Source organism: Salvelinus fontinalis, chromosome 10, assembly GCF_029448725.1.
Source record: "Salvelinus fontinalis isolate EN_2023a chromosome 10, ASM2944872v1, whole genome shotgun sequence".
Lineage (NCBI taxonomy): Eukaryota > Metazoa > Chordata > Actinopteri > Salmoniformes > Salmonidae > Salvelinus > Salvelinus fontinalis.
In genome coordinates, this window is record NC_074674.1 from 48,530,052 (window position 1) to 48,549,683 (window position 19,632).

The following is a 19,632-nucleotide window of genomic DNA, read 5'->3' on the forward strand; positions in this document are numbered from 1 at the left end:
ATTAGTCCAGTAGTAGATCCCTCCAAGAATTAGGGAATCAAAAAATATGACAGATTTAAATATGAGTCCAAATTGGCACCATATTACATATATGGGGAAGGGAAAGACATGGAAGGACATGGAAGGACATGGAAGGACAGGAAGGACATGGAAGGACAGGAAGGACATGGAAGGACAGGAAGGACAGGAAGGACATGAAGCACAGGAAGGACATGAAGGACAGGAAGGACAGGAAGGACAGGAAGGACAGGAAGGACATGGAAGGACAGGAAGGACAGGAAGGACAGGAAGGACATGAATTACATGGAAGGACATGAAGGACATGGAAGGACATGAAGAACATGAAGGACATGGAAGGACATGGAAGGACATGGGAGGACAGGAAGGACAGGAAGGACAGGAAGGACAGGAAGGACAGGAAGGACATGGGAGGACAGGAAGGACAGGAAGGACAGGAAGGACAGGAAGGACAGGAAGGACAGGAAGGACATGGGAGGACAGGAAGGACAGGAAGGACATGGCAGGACATGGAAGGACATGGAAGGACAGGAAGGACATGGCAGGACATGGAAGGACAGGAAGGACAGGAAGAACATGGAAGGACATGGAAGGACAGGAAGGACATGGAAGGACAGGAAGGACATGGAAGGACATGGAAGGACATGGAAGGACAGGAAGGACAGGAAGGACCTGGCAGGACATGGCAGGACAGGAAGGACAGGAAGGACATGGAAGGACATGGAAGGACAGGAAGGACATGGAAGGACAGGAAGGACATGGAAGGACATGGAAGGACAGGAATGACATGGAAGGACAGGAAGGACAGGAAGGACAGGAAGGACATGAAGTACAGGAAAGACAGGAAGGACATGTAAGGACAGGAAGGACATGAAGGACAGGAAGGACATGGCAGGACATGGAAGGACATGGAAGGACAGGAAGGACAGGAAGGACCTGGCAGGACATGGCAGGACAGGAAGGACAGGAAGGACATGGAAGGACATGGAAGGACAGGAAGGACAGGAAGGACATGGAAGGACAGGAAGGACATGGAAGGACATGGAAGGACAGGAATGACATGGAAGGACAGGAAGGACAGGAAAGACAGGAAGGACAGGAAGGACAGGAAGGACAGGAAGGACATGAAGTACAGGAAAGACAGGAAGGACATGTAAGGACAGGAAGGACATGAAGGACAGGAAGGACATGAAGGACAGGAAGGACAGGAAGGACATGGAAGGACATGGAAGGACATGGAAGGACAGGAAGGACATGGAAGGACAGGAAGGACAAGAAGGACATGGGAGGACAGGAAGGACATGGAAGAACAGGAAGGACAGGAAGGACAGGAAGGACATGAAGGACAGGAAGGACAGGAAGGACAGGAAGGACATGGGAGGACAGGAAGGACAGGAAGGACATGAAAAGGAAAGGGCCCTGGTCAAAATAAGTTTCACTACACAATCAATCTACCAGTCCAACCGACTCATTGGCCTTGTAGTTAGAGTGTCCTCCCTGAGATTGGAAGGTTTGTAGTCTGATCCCCGGGCCGAGTCATACCAAAGACTGTAAAAATGGGACCCGATGTCACTCAGCATTGAGGAGATTGAGGGTAACGTATCCTGTCCAGGGGGTGTACTGGTACATCAAGCTGCCTCACGCTACAGAAACAGGAGATAGACTAGTGTCCTGTCCAGGGGATGTACTGGTACATCAAGCTGCCTCACGCTATACAGAAACAGGAGATAGACTAGTGTCCTGTACATCAAGCTGTCTCACGCTACAGAAACAGGATATGGACTAGTGTCCTGTCCAGGGGATGTACTGGTACATCAAGCTGCCTCATGCTATACAGAAACAGGAGATAGACTAGTGTCCTGTACATCAAGCTGTCTCACGCTACAGAAACAGGATATGGACTAGTGTCCTGTCCAGGGGGTGTCCTGTACATCAAGCTGTCTCACGCTACAGAAACAGGATATGGACTAGTGTCCTGGTGCATCAAGCTGTCTCACTACAGTAACAGGAGATAGACTAGTGTCCTGTACATCAAGCTGTCTCACTACAGTAACAGGAGATAGACTAGTGTCCTGTACATCAAGCTGTCTCACTACAGTAACAGGAGAGAGACTAGTGTCCTGTACATCAAGCTGTCTCACTACAGAAACAGGAGCTAGACTAGTGTCCTGTACATCAAGCTGTCTCACTACAGTAACAGGAGATAGACTAGTGTCCTGTCCATCAAGCTGTCTCACTACAGAAACAGGAGACAGACTCCTCCTATGAGACATTCTGGATCAGACTAGCCAAGGCTACTTACTTTACACAGTCGATCTAGGCTGGTCCGTATTGATTCCAAAACAACAGATTTAAGTGATATTTTGTATTACTGGACAGAGGATGGAACCCAAAATGGCACCCAGTTTCCTAAATAGTGCACTACTTCTGAGCAAACCCCTATGAGCAGAGCCCTAATGGATTGTGACTTCCATCCTACCTGGAAGATGCCCTCGCTGTTCCCAGCCTCGATGGAGTACCTGACCTCCCAGGTAAGAGCTGGGTCCAGGACCACACCCATCCTCACAGCACTCTGGGTGTAGGTCCTGGCTGCAGAGTTCTGCATTAGAATAGAACAGGTGAATACAGGTGAACAGGTGAATCAGAATAGAACAGGTGAATCAGAATAGAACAGGTGAATTAGAATAGAACAGGTGAATCAGAATAGAACAGGTGAATCAGAATAGAACAGGTGAATCAGAATAGAACAGGTGAATTAGAATAGAACAGGTGAATTAGAATAGAACAGGTGAATTAGAATAGAACAGGTGAATTAGAATAGAACAGGTGAATTAGAATAGAACAGGTGAATTAGAATAGAACAGGTGAATTAGAATAGAACAGGTGAATTAGAATAGAACAGGTGAATTAGAATAGAACAGGTGAATTAGAATAGAACAGGTGAATTAGAATAGAACAGCTGATTTAGAATAGAACAGGTGAATTAGAATAGAACAGGTGAATTAGAATAGAACATGTGAATTAGAATAGAACAGGTGAATTAGAATAGAACAGGTGAATTAGAATAGAACAGCTGATTTAGAATAGAACAGGTGAATTAGAATAGAACAGGTGAATTAGAATAGAACAGGTGAATTAGAATAGAACAGCTGATTTAGAATAGAACAGGTGAATTAGAATAGAACAGGTGAATTAGAATAGAACATGTGAATTAGAATAGAACAGGTGAATTAGAATAGAACAGGTGAATTAGAATAGAACTGTCACGTTCCTGACCTGTTTTCCTTTGTTTTGTATTCATTTTAGTTGGTCAGGGCGTGAGTTGGGTGGGTTTGTCTATGTTTGTATTTCTATGTGGGGTTTTGTGTTCGGCCTGGTATGATTCTCAATTAGAGACAGGTGTGTATTGTTTGTCTCTAATTGAGAGTCATACAAAGGCAGCCAGGGTTTCACTGGTGTTTTGTGGGTGTTTGTTTCCTGTGTTAGTGTTTGGGCCACACAGGACTGTTTGAGGTTAGTCACGTTTGTTGTTTTGTATTTTGTAGTGTTTTCTTGTGTTTTTACATTAAACATGTACAATTACCAATCCGCATCTTGGTCCGATCCATGCTCCTCCTCGTCTGAGGAGGAGAACAACATTGACTGCCTTAACAGAAACACCCACCACAAGAGGACCAAGCGGAGTGGAGAAGGGCAGCGACAGCAGCAGAGACAGACAGAGGAATGGACATGGGAAGACGTCTTGAACGGCAAGGGTTGCTACACATGGGAGGAGATCCTGGCTGGAAAGGATCGCCTCCCATGGGAACAGCTGGAGGCAGCGAGGAGAGCAGAGGCAACCGGAGAGAGGAGCCGAAGGTATGAGGGTACGCGGCTAGCACGGAAGCCCGAGAGGCTCACCCAAAAATTTCTTGGGGGGGGGCTAAAGGGGAGTGTGGCGAAGCCGGGTTGGATACCTGAGCCAACTCCCCGGGCTTGCCGTGGAGTGAGAGGGCGTCGTACTGGTCAGACACCGTGTTATGCGGTAAAGCGCACGGTGTCCCCAGTACGCGCGCTTAACCCAGTGCGGGCTATTCCACCTTGCCGCACTGGGAGGGCAAGGTTGGGCATCGAGCCGGATGCCATGAAGCCGGCCCAACGTATCTGGCCTCCAGTACGTCTTCTCGGGCCGGCGTACATGGCACCAGCCTTACAGGTGGTGTCCCCGGTTCGCCTGCATAGCCCAGTGCGGGCTATTCCACCTCGCCGCACTGGCAGGGCTACGGGGTCCATTCAACCTGGTAAGGTTGGGGAGGCTCGGTGCTCAAGAGCACGTGTCCTCCTTCACGGTCCGGTATATCCGGCGCCACCTTCCCACCCCAGCTCAGTACCACCAGTGCCTACACCACGCACCAGGCTTCCAGTGCATCTCCAGAGCCCTGTTCCTCTTCCACGTACTCTCCCTATGGTGCGTGTCTCCAGCCCGGTGCCTCCAGTTCCGGCACCACGCACCAAGCCTCCTGTGCGTCTCCAGAGCCCTGGACGCACTGTTCCTTCTCCCCGCACTCGCCCTGAGGTGCGTGCCCTCAGCCCGGTACCTCCAGTTCCGGTACCACGCACCAGGCCTAGAGTGCGCCACGAGAGTCCAGTGTGCCCTGTTCCTGTTCCCCGCACTCGCCCTGAGGTGCGTGCCCTCAGCCCGGTACCTCCAGTTCCGGTACCACGCACCAGGCCTATAGTGCGTCTCAGCCGGCCAGAGTCTGCCGTCTGCCCAGCGGTGCCTGAACGGCCCGTCTGCCCAGCTCCGTCTGAGCCATCTGTCTGCCCAGTGCCGTCTGAGCCATCTGTCTGCCCAGCGCCGTCTGAGCCATCTGTCTGCCCAGCGCCGTCTGAGCCATCTGTCTGCCCAGCGCCGTCTGAGCCATCTGTCTGCCCAGCGCCATCTGAGTCATCCGTCTGCCACGAGCCATTAGAGCCGCCCGTCTGTCCCGAGCCAGTAGAGCCGTCCGTCAGTCAGGAGCCGCTAGAGCCGTCCGTCAGTCAGGAGCTGCCAGAGACGCCCGCCAGTCAGGAGCTGCCAGAGACGCCCGCCAGTCAGGAGCTGCCAGAGACGCCCGCCAGTCAGGAGCTGCCAGAGATGCCCGCCAGTCAGGAGCTGCCAGAGACGCCCGCCAGTCAGGAGCTGCCAGAGACGTCCGACAGTCCGGAGCTGCCCTACAGTCCGGAGCTGCCCTACAGTCCGGAGCTGCCCTACAGTCCGGAGCTGCCGTACAGTCCGGAGCTGCCCTACAGTCCGGAGCTGCCCTACAGTCCGGAGCTGCCACTCAGCCCGGACCTGCCGGAGTCCCTCAGCCAGGACCTGCCGGAGTCCCTCAGCCAGGACCTGCCGCCCCTTATCCCGGTGCTGGTCCTTTTCCCGGTGCTGCCCCTTATCCCGGTGATGCCCCTTGTCCCGGTGCTGCCCCTTGTCCCGGTGCTGCCCCTTGTCCCGGTGCTGCCCCTTGTCCCGGTGCTGCCCCTTGTCCCGGTGCTGCCCCTTGTCCCGGTGCTGCCCCTTGTCCCGGTGCTGCCCCTTGTCCCGGTGTTGCCCCTTATCCCGGTGTTGCCCCTTGTCCCGGTGCTGCCCCTTGTCCCGGTGCTGCCCCTTGTCCCGGTGCTGCCCCTTGTCCCGGTGCTGCCCCTTATCCCGGTGCTGCCCCTTATCCCGGTGCTGCCCCTTCATTTAGGTGGGGTTAGTGGGAGGGTGGTCATTGGGAGGGGGATAAAGAAGCGGGGATTGATTATGGTGGGGTGGGGACCTCGTCCACCGCCAGAGCCGCCACCGTGGACAGACGCCCACCCAGACCCTCCCCTAGACTTTGTGCTGGTGCGCCCGGAGTTCGCACCTTAAGGGGGGGGTTCTGTCACGTTCCTGACCTGTTTTCCTTTGTTTTGTATTCATTTTAGTTGGTCAGGGCGTGAGTTGGGTGGGTTTGTCTATGTTTGTATTTCTATGTGGGGTTTTGTGTTCGGCCTGGTATGATTCTCAATTAGAGACAGGTGTGTATTGTTTGTCTCTAATTGAGAGTCATACAAAGGCAGCCAGGGTTTCACTGGTGTTTTGTGGGTGTTTGTTTCCTGTGTTAGTGTTTGGGCCACACAGGACTGTTTGAGGTTAGTCACGTTTGTTGTTTTGTATTTTGTAGTGTTTTCTTGTGTTTTTACATTAAACATGTACAATTACCAATCCGCATCTTGGTCCGATCCATGCTCCTCCTCGTCTGAGGAGGAGAACAACATTGACTGCCTTAACAGAACAGGTGAATTAGAATAGAACAGGTGAATTAGAATAGAACAGGTGAAATAGAATAGAACAGGTGAATTAGAATAGAACAGGTGAATTAGAATAGAACAGGTGAATTAGAATAGAACAGGTGAATTAGAATAGAACAGGTGAATCAGAATAGAACAGGTGAATTAGAATAGAACAGGTGAATTAGAATAGAACAGGTGAATTAGAATAGAACAGGTGAATTAGAATAGAACAGGTGAATTAGAATAGAACAGGTGAATTAGAATAGAACAGGTGAAATAGAATAGAACAGGTGAATTAGAATAGAACAGGTGAATCAGAATAGAACAGGTGAATTAGAATAGAACAGCTGATTTAGAATAGAACAGGTGAATTAGAATAGAACAGGTGAATTAGAATAGAACAGGTGAATTAGAATAGAACAGGTGAATTAGAATAGGTTAAAGGTTCAGGTTAAAGTTTTTTTCCTTCTGGTTATCTAGATCTCTGGTGCCCTCTTGAGGCATTTATCTTATTTCATCAAACCGTAAACTTAAAGCATCAAACAAGTTCACATACATATGGTGTGTCTATATATGGAAAAATACACGGTTACATTTTTTTGGACCAATCGATTGGTAGAAAGAACAGACGACTTTCGGTCGACTAACATATTCTTTATCTGGGGCAAAGGCCTACACACACAGCATGATGTTAAAGGATAAGCAGTCCATTCACTCTGATATAATAAGCCAGTCATAACAATCCTAAAACACAACCATTAAGCATTTCCCAATCGAAATGTACAGCTATTACTTCCCATTGCAAAAAAACATTTCACGTTTAGCACACAAAGTAACCGGTGATCTAATGTTCTAAAGTGGAACTGACAGCGTTTTAACTACTTTGCAGATAGGAAACAAACAGACAAAACACCAGACCAAAATATAATGTTCCCAGTTGATGAAACCACAAAACCAAACTTTATAAGAGGTTTTCAAAATAGTTTCTATTTGACTCCACATTCCATGACGTTACCCTAAGGGATTGTTGTCAGAAAAGATGGATGCAGTTCAATGCATGGTTACTATAATTAATTAATAATTAATATGATTAATATAATTCAACAATTATTGGTACGTCCCCAAAAAAATATTGCTATCGCGTTGTAAATCACAGCTGACGAGGTACATTGTTCGCTGCCTCCATTCACGATGCACTGTTTCAGTTTCAATGACTCAATGTCCGGTGGCTATAAACAGCTAGAGATGCAGTTAGCATTTGGTTAGCTAGCAAGACGTTGAACGGTTGTTATCCAGTTAGCATATCTCTCGCGTTCGTAAATTCACTCTGGCTGTCTACTCTGATTTCAGAGCACTCTCGTCTGAGTGTGCGAGAGTGCAGAATAACTGAGGAATTTACAAATGCCTTAAAACCGGCAGGATATGACAGTAAACGTAGGCAAAAAAAAAGTATGGTTAGTTAAGAACGCTCTAAGATAAGATTTAAACAGCCTAACCAGCTCTGCTACGGCAAGTAAAATGGTCAGAGTGAGGTGTTCTCTCATTTGTGTCTGGAAGTTGCTAGCTAGCAAGCTAGCCCACTTTAGCCAGTTAGTTTGGGTGCTTTGTTGGGACAAGCACGTATTGGCAGGCAAGCTGCAGAAGGACGAGGAGGCTACAATTCCCCATTGTTTATCAGTGCAATTTTGACGGCCAACTAGCTGAACAGATTGAGAGGTTTTATCTAATGTTCCTTCCTTAAATTTTAGCTCATCTTGCTCTAGCTAGCATTAGTTGTTGATCTGGCTAGCATTAGCTGTTGATCTGGCTGTTGTTGATGTGCGTAACTGAGGGAGAGAGAGCCTACCTTTTCATGGTTGTCTGACCAATAGGACTGTAAAGTTCCCACATGTAAGAGGACTCCCGTGGTGTTTACATATTTACAGAAATTCATTCAGGTGTATTTTGTGGCTTTTGGCGAATTAGTTCCAATGATCTGAAGAAGAGCTGTTGCAACTGTCTGTAAACACACAGTCCAGTACATAGTGAATGATGGCAGGTCCTACTGCCTGTAAACACACAGTCCAGTTCATAGTGAATGATGTAGAGGCCCTACTGCCTGTAAACACACAGTCCAGTTCATAGTGAATGATGTAGAGGCCCTACTGCCTGTAAACACACAGTCCAGTTCAAAGTGAATGATGGCAGGTCCTACTGCCTGTAAACACACAGTCCAGTTCATAGTGAATGATGTAGAGGCCCTACTGTCTGTAAACACACAGTCCAGTTCATAGTGAATGATGACAGGTCCTACTGCCTGTAAACACACAGTTCAAAGTGAATGATGACAGGTCCTACTGCCTGTAAACACACAGTCCAGTTCATAGTGAATGATGACAGGCCCTACTGCCTGTAAACACACAGTCCAGTTCATAGTGAATGATGACAGGTCCTACTGCCTGTAAACACACAGTCCAGTTCATAGTGAATGATGACAGGTCCTACTTCCTGTAAACACACAGTCCAGTTCATAGTGAATGATGACAGGCCCTACTGCCTGTAAACACACAGTCCAGTTCATAGTGAATGATGACAGGCCCTACTGCCTGTAAACACACAGTCCAGTTCATAGTGAATGATGACAGGCCCTACTGCCTGTAAACACACAGTCCAGTTCATAGTGAATGATGACAGACCCTACTGCCTGTAAACACACAGTCCAGTTCATAGTGAATGATGACAGGCCCTACTGTCTGTAAACACACAGTCCAGTTCAAAGTGAATGATGACAGGCCCTACTGCCTGTAAACACACAGTCCAGTTCATAGTGAATGATGACAGGCCCTACTGCCTGTAAACACACAGTCCAGTTCATAGTGAATGATGACAGGCCCTACTGCCTGTAAACACACAGTCCAGTTCATAGTGAATGATGACAGACCCTACTGCCTGTAAACACACAGTCCAGTTCATAGTGAATGATGACAGGCCCTACTGTCTGTAAACACACAGTCCAGTTCAAAGTGAATGATGACAGGCCCTACTGCCTGTAAACACACAGTCCAGTTCATAGTGAATGATGACAGGCCCTACTGCCTGTAAACACACAGTCCAGTACATAGTGAATGATGTAGAGGCCCTACTGCATGTAAACACACAGTCCAGTTCATAGTGAATGATGTAGAGGCCCTACTGCCTGTAAACACACAGTCCAGTTCATAGTGAATGATGACAGGCCCTACTGCCTGTAAACACACAGTCCAGTTCAAAGTGATTGATGACAGACCCTACTGCCTGTAAACACACAGTCCAGTTCAAAGTGAATGATGACAGGCCCTACTGCCTGTAAACACACAGTCCAGTTCAAAGTGAATGATGTAGAGGCCCTACTGCCTGTAAACACACAGTCCAGTTCAAAGTGAATGATGTAGAGGCCCTACTGCCTGTAAACACACAGTCCAGTTCAAAGTGAATGATGTAGAGGCCCTACTGCCTGTAAACACACAGTCCAGTTCATAGTGAATGATGACAGGCCCTACTGCCTGTAAACACACAGTCCAGTTCATAGTGAATGATGACAGGCCTGTGTGACAAATGGCTCGTTAGTATAAAGGCCTACTGTAGCTCTGATTGGTTATAGCACACCATTCTGTGTAGACTCTGGTCCTGGACAAGACAGATGGTTTCATTTGCGGCTTTATGTTTATTAATTGTCCAAACGCACCGCCGCTTTCCCGCTCTAAATTAGAATATAATTTTCACATGCCTTAGTGTTGTAATTCCCTAAAATTCTAAGAATTTATGCAAAAATTATCATATCTAAGCGGTCGTTTGTCAGACGGTGTTTTAAAAAAGTGTCATATTATTTCTGGGGTTGTAATATGAACCGATGATAACAAGATTTCATGTTGCTAAAATGCTGTCAGTTTCCATACGCTTTTATAAGAAACGTTCACACCCGTTAAGTTGGTTGATTCCATTGTCACTCCAAAATGTTGCCTTAATAAAGTTGAATGGCAGATGACTAGATTTATCTCCCCAGAGAGTAAAGAAAATATTTCACTGTTTCGAATGGCTAAGGAATCCATATGTTGTTCTGAAATATGAACACAGAAATACTGGACATTTTGATCTCTTATTATGGTGCTGATTTGACAACATTATAATCACGGTCTTGAAATGGACTCACATTTTTCTGGTCTCGGGCTTGACTCGGTCTCAGACCCCTTGTCCCCCTCCCGGTCTCGGTCTTGATTCTGTCTCCCCCCCCCCCCCCCCCCCCCCCCGTTCTTGGTCTCAACTGGGACTCGATTTGCTCCCGTCTTGATCTTGAATCGGTCTAGCTTTAAGGGGTTTCGAACACTACGCTGATGTCATCCGCATTGAGTGACACTTTATGCTCTTAGCCCCCTCTTCGAAAACCTTTGATAGTTATTACGTATGGCTAAAGGCATGATTGCAATGGCAAACCGCTGAGGAGACAGAGGACAACCCTGTCTTGTCCCACGTTGAAGTTGGAGATAGGATGAAAGGTTATTATTTTTGTGTACTGCAGCCATAGAGGAGGAGTAAAGGACTTTGGTACAAGATATGAAATTGGGTCCAAATCCAAATCGTTTGAGAGTATAAAAAGATAATCCCACTCTACCCGAGAGTAGTCCCCTCTCTGTCAGGCGGTGGGTGTAGCTGGTGCATGAAGTCAGGCGCAGGAGAGCAGAGATGAGGGAACAACGCACTTTACTTAAGGAATAGCACAAAGAAACAATACCAATGTGCGAACAATAACGGTTGCCACAAAGCACGGGTGAAAACAGCACCCGGAAAAAAACAGCCAGAAACGTACTGACCTGAACAATAAACAATCACACACAAAGACATGGTGGAAACAGCGGGTTAAATACATGACCAGTAATTGGGAAATGAAAACCAGGTGTGTGGGAAAACGAGACAAAACAAATGGAAAATGAAAAATGGATCGGCAATGGCTAGAAGACCGGCGACGTCGACCGCCGAACACCGCCCGAACAAGGAAAGGCATCAAAGGCATCATCACCTTCGGCACAAATATAAACGCAACATGTAAAGTGTTGGTCCCATGTTTCACGAGCTGAAATAAAATATCCCAGAAATGTTCCATTCGCACAAAAAGCTTATTTCTCTCAAATTTGGTGCCCGGACTTGAACCCGATCGAACATCTCAGGAGAGATCTGAAAATAGCTGTGCAGCGACGCTCCCTATCCAACCTGACAGAGCTTGAGAGGATCTGCAGAGAAGAATGAGAGAAACTCCCAAAATACAGGTGTGCCATACTTGTAGCGTCATACCCAAGAAGACTCAAGGCTGTAATCGCTGCTAAAAGTGCTTCAACAAAGTACTGAGTAAAGGGTCTGAATACTTATGCAAATGTAATATTTACATAAGTATATTTTTAAGAAAAGAAATGTGCTTTGTCATTATGAGGTATTGTGTGTAGATTGATGAGGGGGGAAAAACAATTGAATCCATTTTAAAATAAGGCTGTAACGTAACAAAATGTGGAAAAAGTGAAGGGGTCTGAATACTTTCCGAAGGCACTGTATTACCTAAACGTTTAGACTTATTTAAATGTATTCCTATTTTTCTGACAACATTTTTTTTTTATGTTCATAGATAAACTGTTGATATCTGGAACAAGAAAAACCCTTGGTAAGAGCAGAGATCTCGTCCCAGAGTGGACTAGCACTTCCTAACTTTCAATAGTATTACTGGGCAGCTAATATAAGAATCATTCTAGATTGGATGACAGAAAGCCCTGATGTTAGAGTCCCCAAAATGGTTGACCTTGGAGATCTCATCCTGTGTCCCCACCTCCTCCAGCTCCCATACTCTGCTCTAAACTAGCTGAGCCTGTAATGGTTGACCTTGGAGATCTCATCCTGTGTCCCCACCTCCTCCAGCTCCCATACTCTGCTCTAAACTAGCTGAGCCTGTAATGGTTGACCTTGGAGATCTCATCCTGTGTCCCCACCTCCTCCAGCTCCCATACTCTGCTCTAAACTAGCTGAGCCTGTAATGGTTGACCTTGGAGATCTCATCCTGTGTCCCCACCTCCTCCAGCTCCCATACTCTGCTCTAAACTAGCTGAGCCTGTAATGGTTGACCTTGGAGATCTCATCCTGTGTCCCCACCTCCTCCAGCTCCCATACTCTGCTCTAAACTAGCTGAGCCTGTAATGGTTGACCTTGGAGATCTCATCCTGTGTCCCCACCTCCTCCAGCTCCCATACTCTGCTCTAAACTAGCTGAGCCTGTAATGGTTGACCTTGGAGATCTCATCCTGTGTCCCCACCTCCTCCAGCTCCCATACTCTGCTCTAAACTAGCTGAGCCTGTAATGGTTGACCTTGGAGATCTCATCCTGTGTCCCCACCTCCTCCAGCTCCCATACTCTGCTCTAAACTAGCTGAGCCTGTAATGGTTGACCTTGGAGATCTCATCCTGTGTCCCCACCTCCTCCAGCTCCCATACTCTGCTCTAAACTAGCTGAGCCTGTAATGGTTGACCTTGGAGATCTCATCCTGTGTCCCCACCTCCTCCAGCTCCCATACTCTGCTCTAAACTAGCTGAGCCTGTAATGGTTGACCTTGGAGATCTCATCCTGTGTCCCCACCTCCTCCAGCTCCCATACTCTGCTCTAAACTAGCTGAGCCTGTAATGGTTGACCTTGGAGATCTCATCCTGTGTCCCCACCTCCTCCAGCTCCCATACTCTGCTCTAAACTAGCTGAGCCTGTAATGGTTGACCTTGGAGATCTCATCCTGTGTCCCCACCTCCTCCAGCTCCCATACTCTGCTCTAAACTAGCTGAGCCTGTAATGGTTGACCTTGGAGATCTCATCCTGTGTCCCCACCTCCTCCAGCTCCCATACTCTGCTCTAAACTAGCTGAGCCTGTATCCAAATACATTTTTAAAAAACTGTTGTGAAACATTCTCTAAAAATCTGGAAACAGTTCAGGCCATCGTTTGGTCTCAGTGAATTCTCAACGTCTGCCCCATTATTAAAGAACCATTCTCTCCATCATTATTAGACCGGGCGTTTCATATCTGGTCTGGAAATGGGATCTCCTCACTGAACGACTTGTTCATTGATATGGATTTAGCACCTTTTGAAAAGTTAGTAGAAAAGTTCAATATTCCTAGATCCCATTTCTTTTAGGTACCTACAACTGCGTAGTTTTGTATCTTCATACTCTAGTTACTTCCCATCATGCCCAACTACCTCATTTCTAGACTCCAGTTTTAAAGTGAACCCATATATATCAAAGGGGGCATACGCTTGGTCTATACGTTACTAAAATCACACAGTCTGGAATCTTTGAACTCTCTTAAGAACCAATGGGAAGATGATTTAGGTGAACAACTTTCAAATGACATTATTTGGCAGAGTATGCTTCAGAGAATACATTCTTCATCCATATGTCTAAGACATGTTGTAATTCAATTTAAAATAGTTCGTTGGCTGCATTGGTAAAAAGCCAAAATGATCCAAGCTGAGAACAGAAATAGATCACACTTGTGACCGATGTAAGCAGGCTCCTGATACTTTATTACACATGTTTTGGTCATGCACGAACTTGACAGATTTAAGGATATGAATTTAAAACGTTGTCTAAGATACTGGAGAGATCTACAGAACCTTCTGCCTTTATTGCATCATTCAGAGTGGCACTGCAGGAGGCCCCTCTAAACAGCTCTATGGAGTGGTACCGCAGGAGGCCCCTCTAAACAGCTCTAAGGAGTGGTACCGCAGGAGGCCCCTCTAAACAGCTCTAAGGAGTGGTACCGCAGGAGGCCCCTCTATCCAGCTCTATGGAGTGGCACCGCAGGAGGCCCCTCTAACCAGCTCTATGGAGTGGTAACGCAGGAGGCCCCTCTAACTAGCTCTATGGAGTGGCACCGCAGGAGGCCCTTCTAACCAGCTCTATGGAGTGGTACCACAGGAGGCCCCTCTAAACAGTTATATGTAGTGGCACCACAGGAGGCCCCTCTAAACAGTTCTATGGAGTGGCATCACAGGAGGCCCCTCTAAACAGTTATATGGAGTGGCACCACAGGAGTCCCCTCTAACCAGTTCTATGGAGTGGCACCACAGGAGGCCTCTCTAAACAGCTCTATGGAGTGCTACCGCAGGAGGCCTCTCTAAACAGTTAAATGTAGTGCTACCGCAGGAGGCCCCTCTAAACAGTTATATGTAGTGCTACCGCAGGAGGCCTTTCTAACCAGCTCTATGGAGTGGAACCGCAGGAGGCCCCTCTAACCAGTTCTATGGAGTGGCAATGCAGGAGGCCCTTCTAACCAGTTCTATGGAGTGGCACCACAGGAGGCCCCTCTAATCAGTTCTATGGAGTGGCACCACAGGAGGCCCCTCTAACCAGTTATATAGAGTGGCACCACAGGAGGCCCCTCTAACCAGTTCTATGGAGTGGCACCACAGGAGGCCCCTCTAACCAGTTATATAGAGTTGCACCGCAGGAGGCCCATCTAAACAGTTATACTGAGTTGCACCGCAGGAGGCCCATCTAAACAGTTATATGGAGTGGCACCGCAGGAGGCCTTTCTAACCAGTTATATGGAGTGGCACCGCAGGAGGCCCCTCTAAACAGTTCTATGGAGTGGCACCGCAGGAGGCCCCTATAAACAGCTCTATGGAGTGGCACCACAGGAGGCCCCTATAAACAGCTCTATGGGCAACAGGCTGGTGTGTACTACTCTTCTAGCTAGACGTCTGATACTATCTAAGTGGAAGGATGAGTTTCCTCCTACTTTAACCGTTGGATAAAGGAAGTTCTGCAACATCTCAAGCTTGAGAAAATACTCCTTTAAGGGGATCTGCATTTACATTTTATAATATCTGGCAACCTTTCGTATTCTTTGTAGAATACATGGATCCAGCAGCTCCATAAACCAACCCACATTTATATCATTATCAGCATGGGAGGTTGGGGCTCTGTTAGAGCATGGGAGGTTGGGGCTCTGTTAGAGCATGGGAGGTTGGGGCTCTGTTAGAGCATGGGAGGTTGGGGCTCTGTTAGAGCATGGGAGGTTGGGGCTCTGGTAGAGCATGGGGGGTTGGGGCTCTGTTAGAGCATGGGAGATTGGGGCTCTGTTAGAGCATGGGAGATTGGGGCTCTGTTAGAGCATGGGAGATTGGGGCTCTGTTAGAGCATGGGAGGTTGGGGCTCTGTTAGAGCATGGGAGGTTGGGGCTCTGGTAGAGCATGGGGGGTTGTGGTGGGGCTCTGGTAGAGCATGGGGGGTTGTGGTGGGGCTCTGTTAGAGCATGGGGGGGTGGGGTGGGGCTCTGTTAGAGCATGGGGGGTTGGGGTGGGGCTCTGGTAGAGCATGGGGGGTGGGGCTCTGTTAGAGCATGGGGGGTTGGGGTGGGGCTCTGGTAGAGCATGGGGGGTTGTGGTGGGGCTCTGGTAGAGCATGGGGGGTTGGGGTGGGGCTCTGGTAGAGCATGGGGGGTTGTGGTGGGGCTCTGGTAGAGCATGGGGGGTTGTGGTGGGGCTCTGTTAGAGCATGGGGGGGTGGGGTGGGGCTCTGTTAGAGCATGGGGGGTTGGGGTGGGGCTCTGGTAGAGCATGGGGGGTGGGGCTCTGTTAGAGCATGGGGGGTTGGGGTGGGGCTCTGGTAGAGCATGGGGGGTTGTGGTGGGGCTCTGGTAGAGCATGGGGGGTTGGGGTGGGGCTCTGGTAGAGCATGGGGGGTTGGGGTGGGGCTCTGTTAGAGCATGGGGGGTTGGGGTGGGGCTCTGGTAGAGCATGGGGGGTTGGGGTGGGGCTCTGGTAGAGCATGGGGGGTTGTGGTGGGGCTCTGTTAGAGCATGGGGGGTTGGGGTGGGGCTCTGGTAGACCATGGGGGGTGGGGCTCTGTTAGAGCATGGGGGTGGGCTCTGTTAGAGCATGGGGGGTTGGGGTGGGGCTCTGGTAGAGCATGGGGGGTTGGGGTGGGGCTCTGTTAGAGCATGGGGGGTTGGGGCTCTGTTAGAGCATGGGGGGTTGGGGTGGGGCTCTGTTAGAGCATGGGGGGTTGGGGTGGGGCTCTGTTAGAGCATGGGGGGTTGGGGTGGGGCTCTGTTAGAGCATGGGGGGTGGGCTCTGTTAGAGCATGGGGGGGTGGGGTGGGGCTCTGTTAGAGCATGAGGGGGTTGGGCTCTGTTAGAGCATGGGGGGTTGGGGTGGGGCTCTGTTAGAGCAAGGGGGGGTGGAGCTCTGGTAGAGCATGGGGGGTTGGGGTGGGGCTCTGTTAGAGCATGGGAGATTGGGGCTCTGTTAGAGCATGGGAGGTTGGGGCTCTGTTAGAGCATGGGAGGTGGGGATCTGTTAGAGCATGGGAGGTTGGGGCTCTGGTAGAGCATGGGGGGTTGGGGTGGGGCTCTGGTAGAGCATGTGGGGATGGGGCTCTGTTAGAGCATGGGGGGGTTGGGGTGGGGCTCTGGTAGAGCATGGGAGGTTGGGGCTCTGTTAGAGCATGGGGGGTTGGGGCTCTGTTAGAGCATGGGGGGTTGGGGTGGGGCTCTGGTAGAGCATGGGAGGTTGGGGCTCTGTTAGAGCATGGGGGGTTGGGGTGGGGCTCTGTTAGAGCATGGGGGGGTGGGGTGGGGCTCTGTTAGAGCATGAGGGGGTTGGGCTCTGTTAGAGCATGGGGGGTGGGGCTCTGTTAGAGCATGGGGGGTTGGGGTGGGGCTCTGTTAGAGCAAGGGGGGTGGAGCTCTGGTAGAGCATGGGGGGTTGGGGTGGGGCTCTGTTAGAGCATGGGAGATTGGGGCTCTGTTAGAGCATGGGAGGTTGGGGCTCTGTTAGAGCATGGGAGGTTGGGGCTCTGTTAGAGCATGGGAGGTTGGGGCTCTGGTAGAGCATGGGAGGTTGGGGCTCTGGTAGAGCATGTGGGGATGGGGCTCTGTTAGAGCATGGGGGGTTGGGGTGGGGCTCTGGTAGAGCATGGGAGGTTGGGGCTCTGTTAGAGCATGGGGGGTTGGGGCTCTGTTAGAGCATGGGGGGTTGGGGTGGGGCTCTGGTAGAGCATGGGAGGTTGGGGCTCTGTTAGAGCATGGGGGGTTGGGGCTCTGGTAGAGCATGGGGGGTTGGGGCTCTGGTAGAGCATGGGGGGTTGGGGCTCTGGTAGAGCATGGGGGGTTGGGGCTCTGGTAGAGCATGGGGGGTTGGGGTGGGGCTCTGTTAGAGCATGGGGGGTTGGGGCTCTGGTAGAGCATGGGGGGTGGGGCTCTGTTAGAGCATGGGGGTTGGGGTGGGGCTCTGGTAGAGCATGGAGGGTTGTGGTGGGGCTCTGGTAGAGCATGGGGGGTTGTGGTGGGGCTCTGTTAGAGCATGGGGGGTTGGGGCTCTGTTAGAGCATGGGGGGTGGGGTGGGGCTCTGTTAGAGCATGGGGGGTTGGGGTGGGGCTCTGGTAGAGCATGGGGGGTGGGGCTCTGTTAGAGCATGGGGGGTTGGGGTGGGGCTCTGGTAGAGCATGGGGGGTTGTGGTGGGGCTCTGGTAGAGCATGGGGGGTTGGGGTGGTGCTCTGGTATAGCATGGGGGGTTGGGGTGGGGCTCTGTTAGAGCATGGGGGGTTGGGGCTCTGTTAGAGCATGGGGGGTGGGCTGGGGCTCTGTTAGAGCATGGGGGGTTGGGGCTCTGTTAGAGCATGGGGGGTTGGGGTGGGGCTCTGTTAGAGCATGGGGGGTTGGGGTGGGGCTCTGTTAGAGCATGGGGGGTTGGGGTGGGTCTCTGTTAGAGCATGGGGGTGGGCTCTGTTAGAGCATGGGGTGGTGGGGTGGGGCTCTGGTAGAGCATGAGGGGGTTGGGCTCTGTTAGAGCATGGGGGGTGGGGCTCTGTTAGAGCATGGGGGGTTGGGGTGGGGCTCTGTTAGAGCAAGGGGGGGTGGAGCTCTGGTAGAGCATAGGGGGTTGGGGTGGGGCTCTGTTAGAGCATGGGGGGTGGGGCTCTGTTAGAGCATGGTGGGTTGGGGTGGGGCTCTGTTAGAGCATGGTGGGTTGGGGTGGGGCTCTGTTAGAGCATGGGGGTGGGGCTCTGTTAGAGCATGGGGGTTGGGGCTCTGTTAGAGCATGGGGGTAGTCAGTCCATCTCTCCCGGCTATTACCCGGGGGGTTGGGGTAGTCAGTCCATCTCTCCCCGCTATTACCCGGGGGGTTGGGGTAGTCAGTCCATCTCTCCCCGCTATTACCCGGGGGGTTGAGGCGGGGCTCTGTTAGAGCATGGGGGGTGGGTTGTGGTAGTCAGTCCATCTCTCCCGGCTATTACCCGGGTCAGGGCTTCAAACCAACAACCTTCTGACGACTGGTCCTATTCTGTCTTCTCCGTCTACCTACCTCGTAGACTGAAACGTTGTAGGAAGGCTGGGTGAACGACAACGCAGAGGAGCTGAGCTGGGCCTGGACCCCGTCGGAGAGGAGGTGTAGGAGCAGGAGGAGGAGGAGGAGTTGGGCGGAGCGAGGAAGAGAAGGACAAGTCTGTATGATGCCCCGAGGGTTCACTGTCATCGCCATCCCATCACTTAGTCAACCTGAATACAGAGAGAGGAGGAAGAAGATAATTGTTTAAATATTATTGCGATCCTCTCTCTATATGAGCCACGTTACAATTCCCACCAAGTGGGTTAAATCCTACAGAATTGGTGCGATGCTTAGGGTGTTTGCTTATCATGTCAGTGCACCCGGTTTACTTCCCTGCCCCGCTGTTCGCTAAAATATTCACCTGTTACCAGACTTGGGTCACCTTCAAATACTGTTGTCCAATACGTGAGGTGCAATGTGATGTAGCTTGCCTGGAGCAATGAAAATAAATTGTATCAAAAGTGCAAACTCTTTAAAGGTCGTTTCCCACATATAGATTACGTCTAGTCTTGGATTAAACAGCAAGGTGAAAGGTGAACGAATAATACAAAGTACTCTGAGACCAGGTTGGTGCACAGGGTACTTTGTGGATTTCAGAACACTATGTTATGTTAACCCTATACCAAGATGTATTCGCCATACGACCAATGAATTATTAAGTGCCACATAATTCTGTCTATCATCAGGCCTGGTATCGTCCTATCCAAAGGTCAATTTGAGTCCTGTATACTCCGTATATATGTAATTGTTTGTTTTTCATGTCCATTTTGACTTGAAAATATGTATCTAATGAATATGTATCTAAAAAAAACTCAAAATAGACATATACAGTATTCATGGAATTTACATAAATCAAATAATTTGTATTATTTACATAGTTTATATACACATTATTCAAAATAAACATATATGTTATTTAACAAAGTTTTTTTGTATTATAATAATGACTTTATTGATTGTGTGTATC

At 49.6% G+C, this 19,632-nt stretch overlaps 1 protein-coding gene across 1 annotated transcript in view; it reads right to left on the reverse strand.

The window, feature by feature from the left end:
• LOC129863322 (protocadherin Fat 3-like) overlaps positions 1–19,632 on the reverse strand; it is a 93,315-nt gene that overhangs the window by 69,068 nt on the left and 4,615 nt on the right. Inside the window, exons 2-3 of the mRNA XM_055935213.1 lie at positions 18,642–18,835; positions 2,498–2,617 (exon numbers count right to left, since the gene is read on the reverse strand). Of these exons, the coding sequence (XP_055791188.1) occupies positions 2,498–2,617; positions 18,642–18,818 (297 nt within the window). The 5' untranslated portion in view covers positions 18,819–18,835. The remainder of the gene's footprint in view (positions 1–2,497; positions 2,618–18,641; positions 18,836–19,632) is intronic.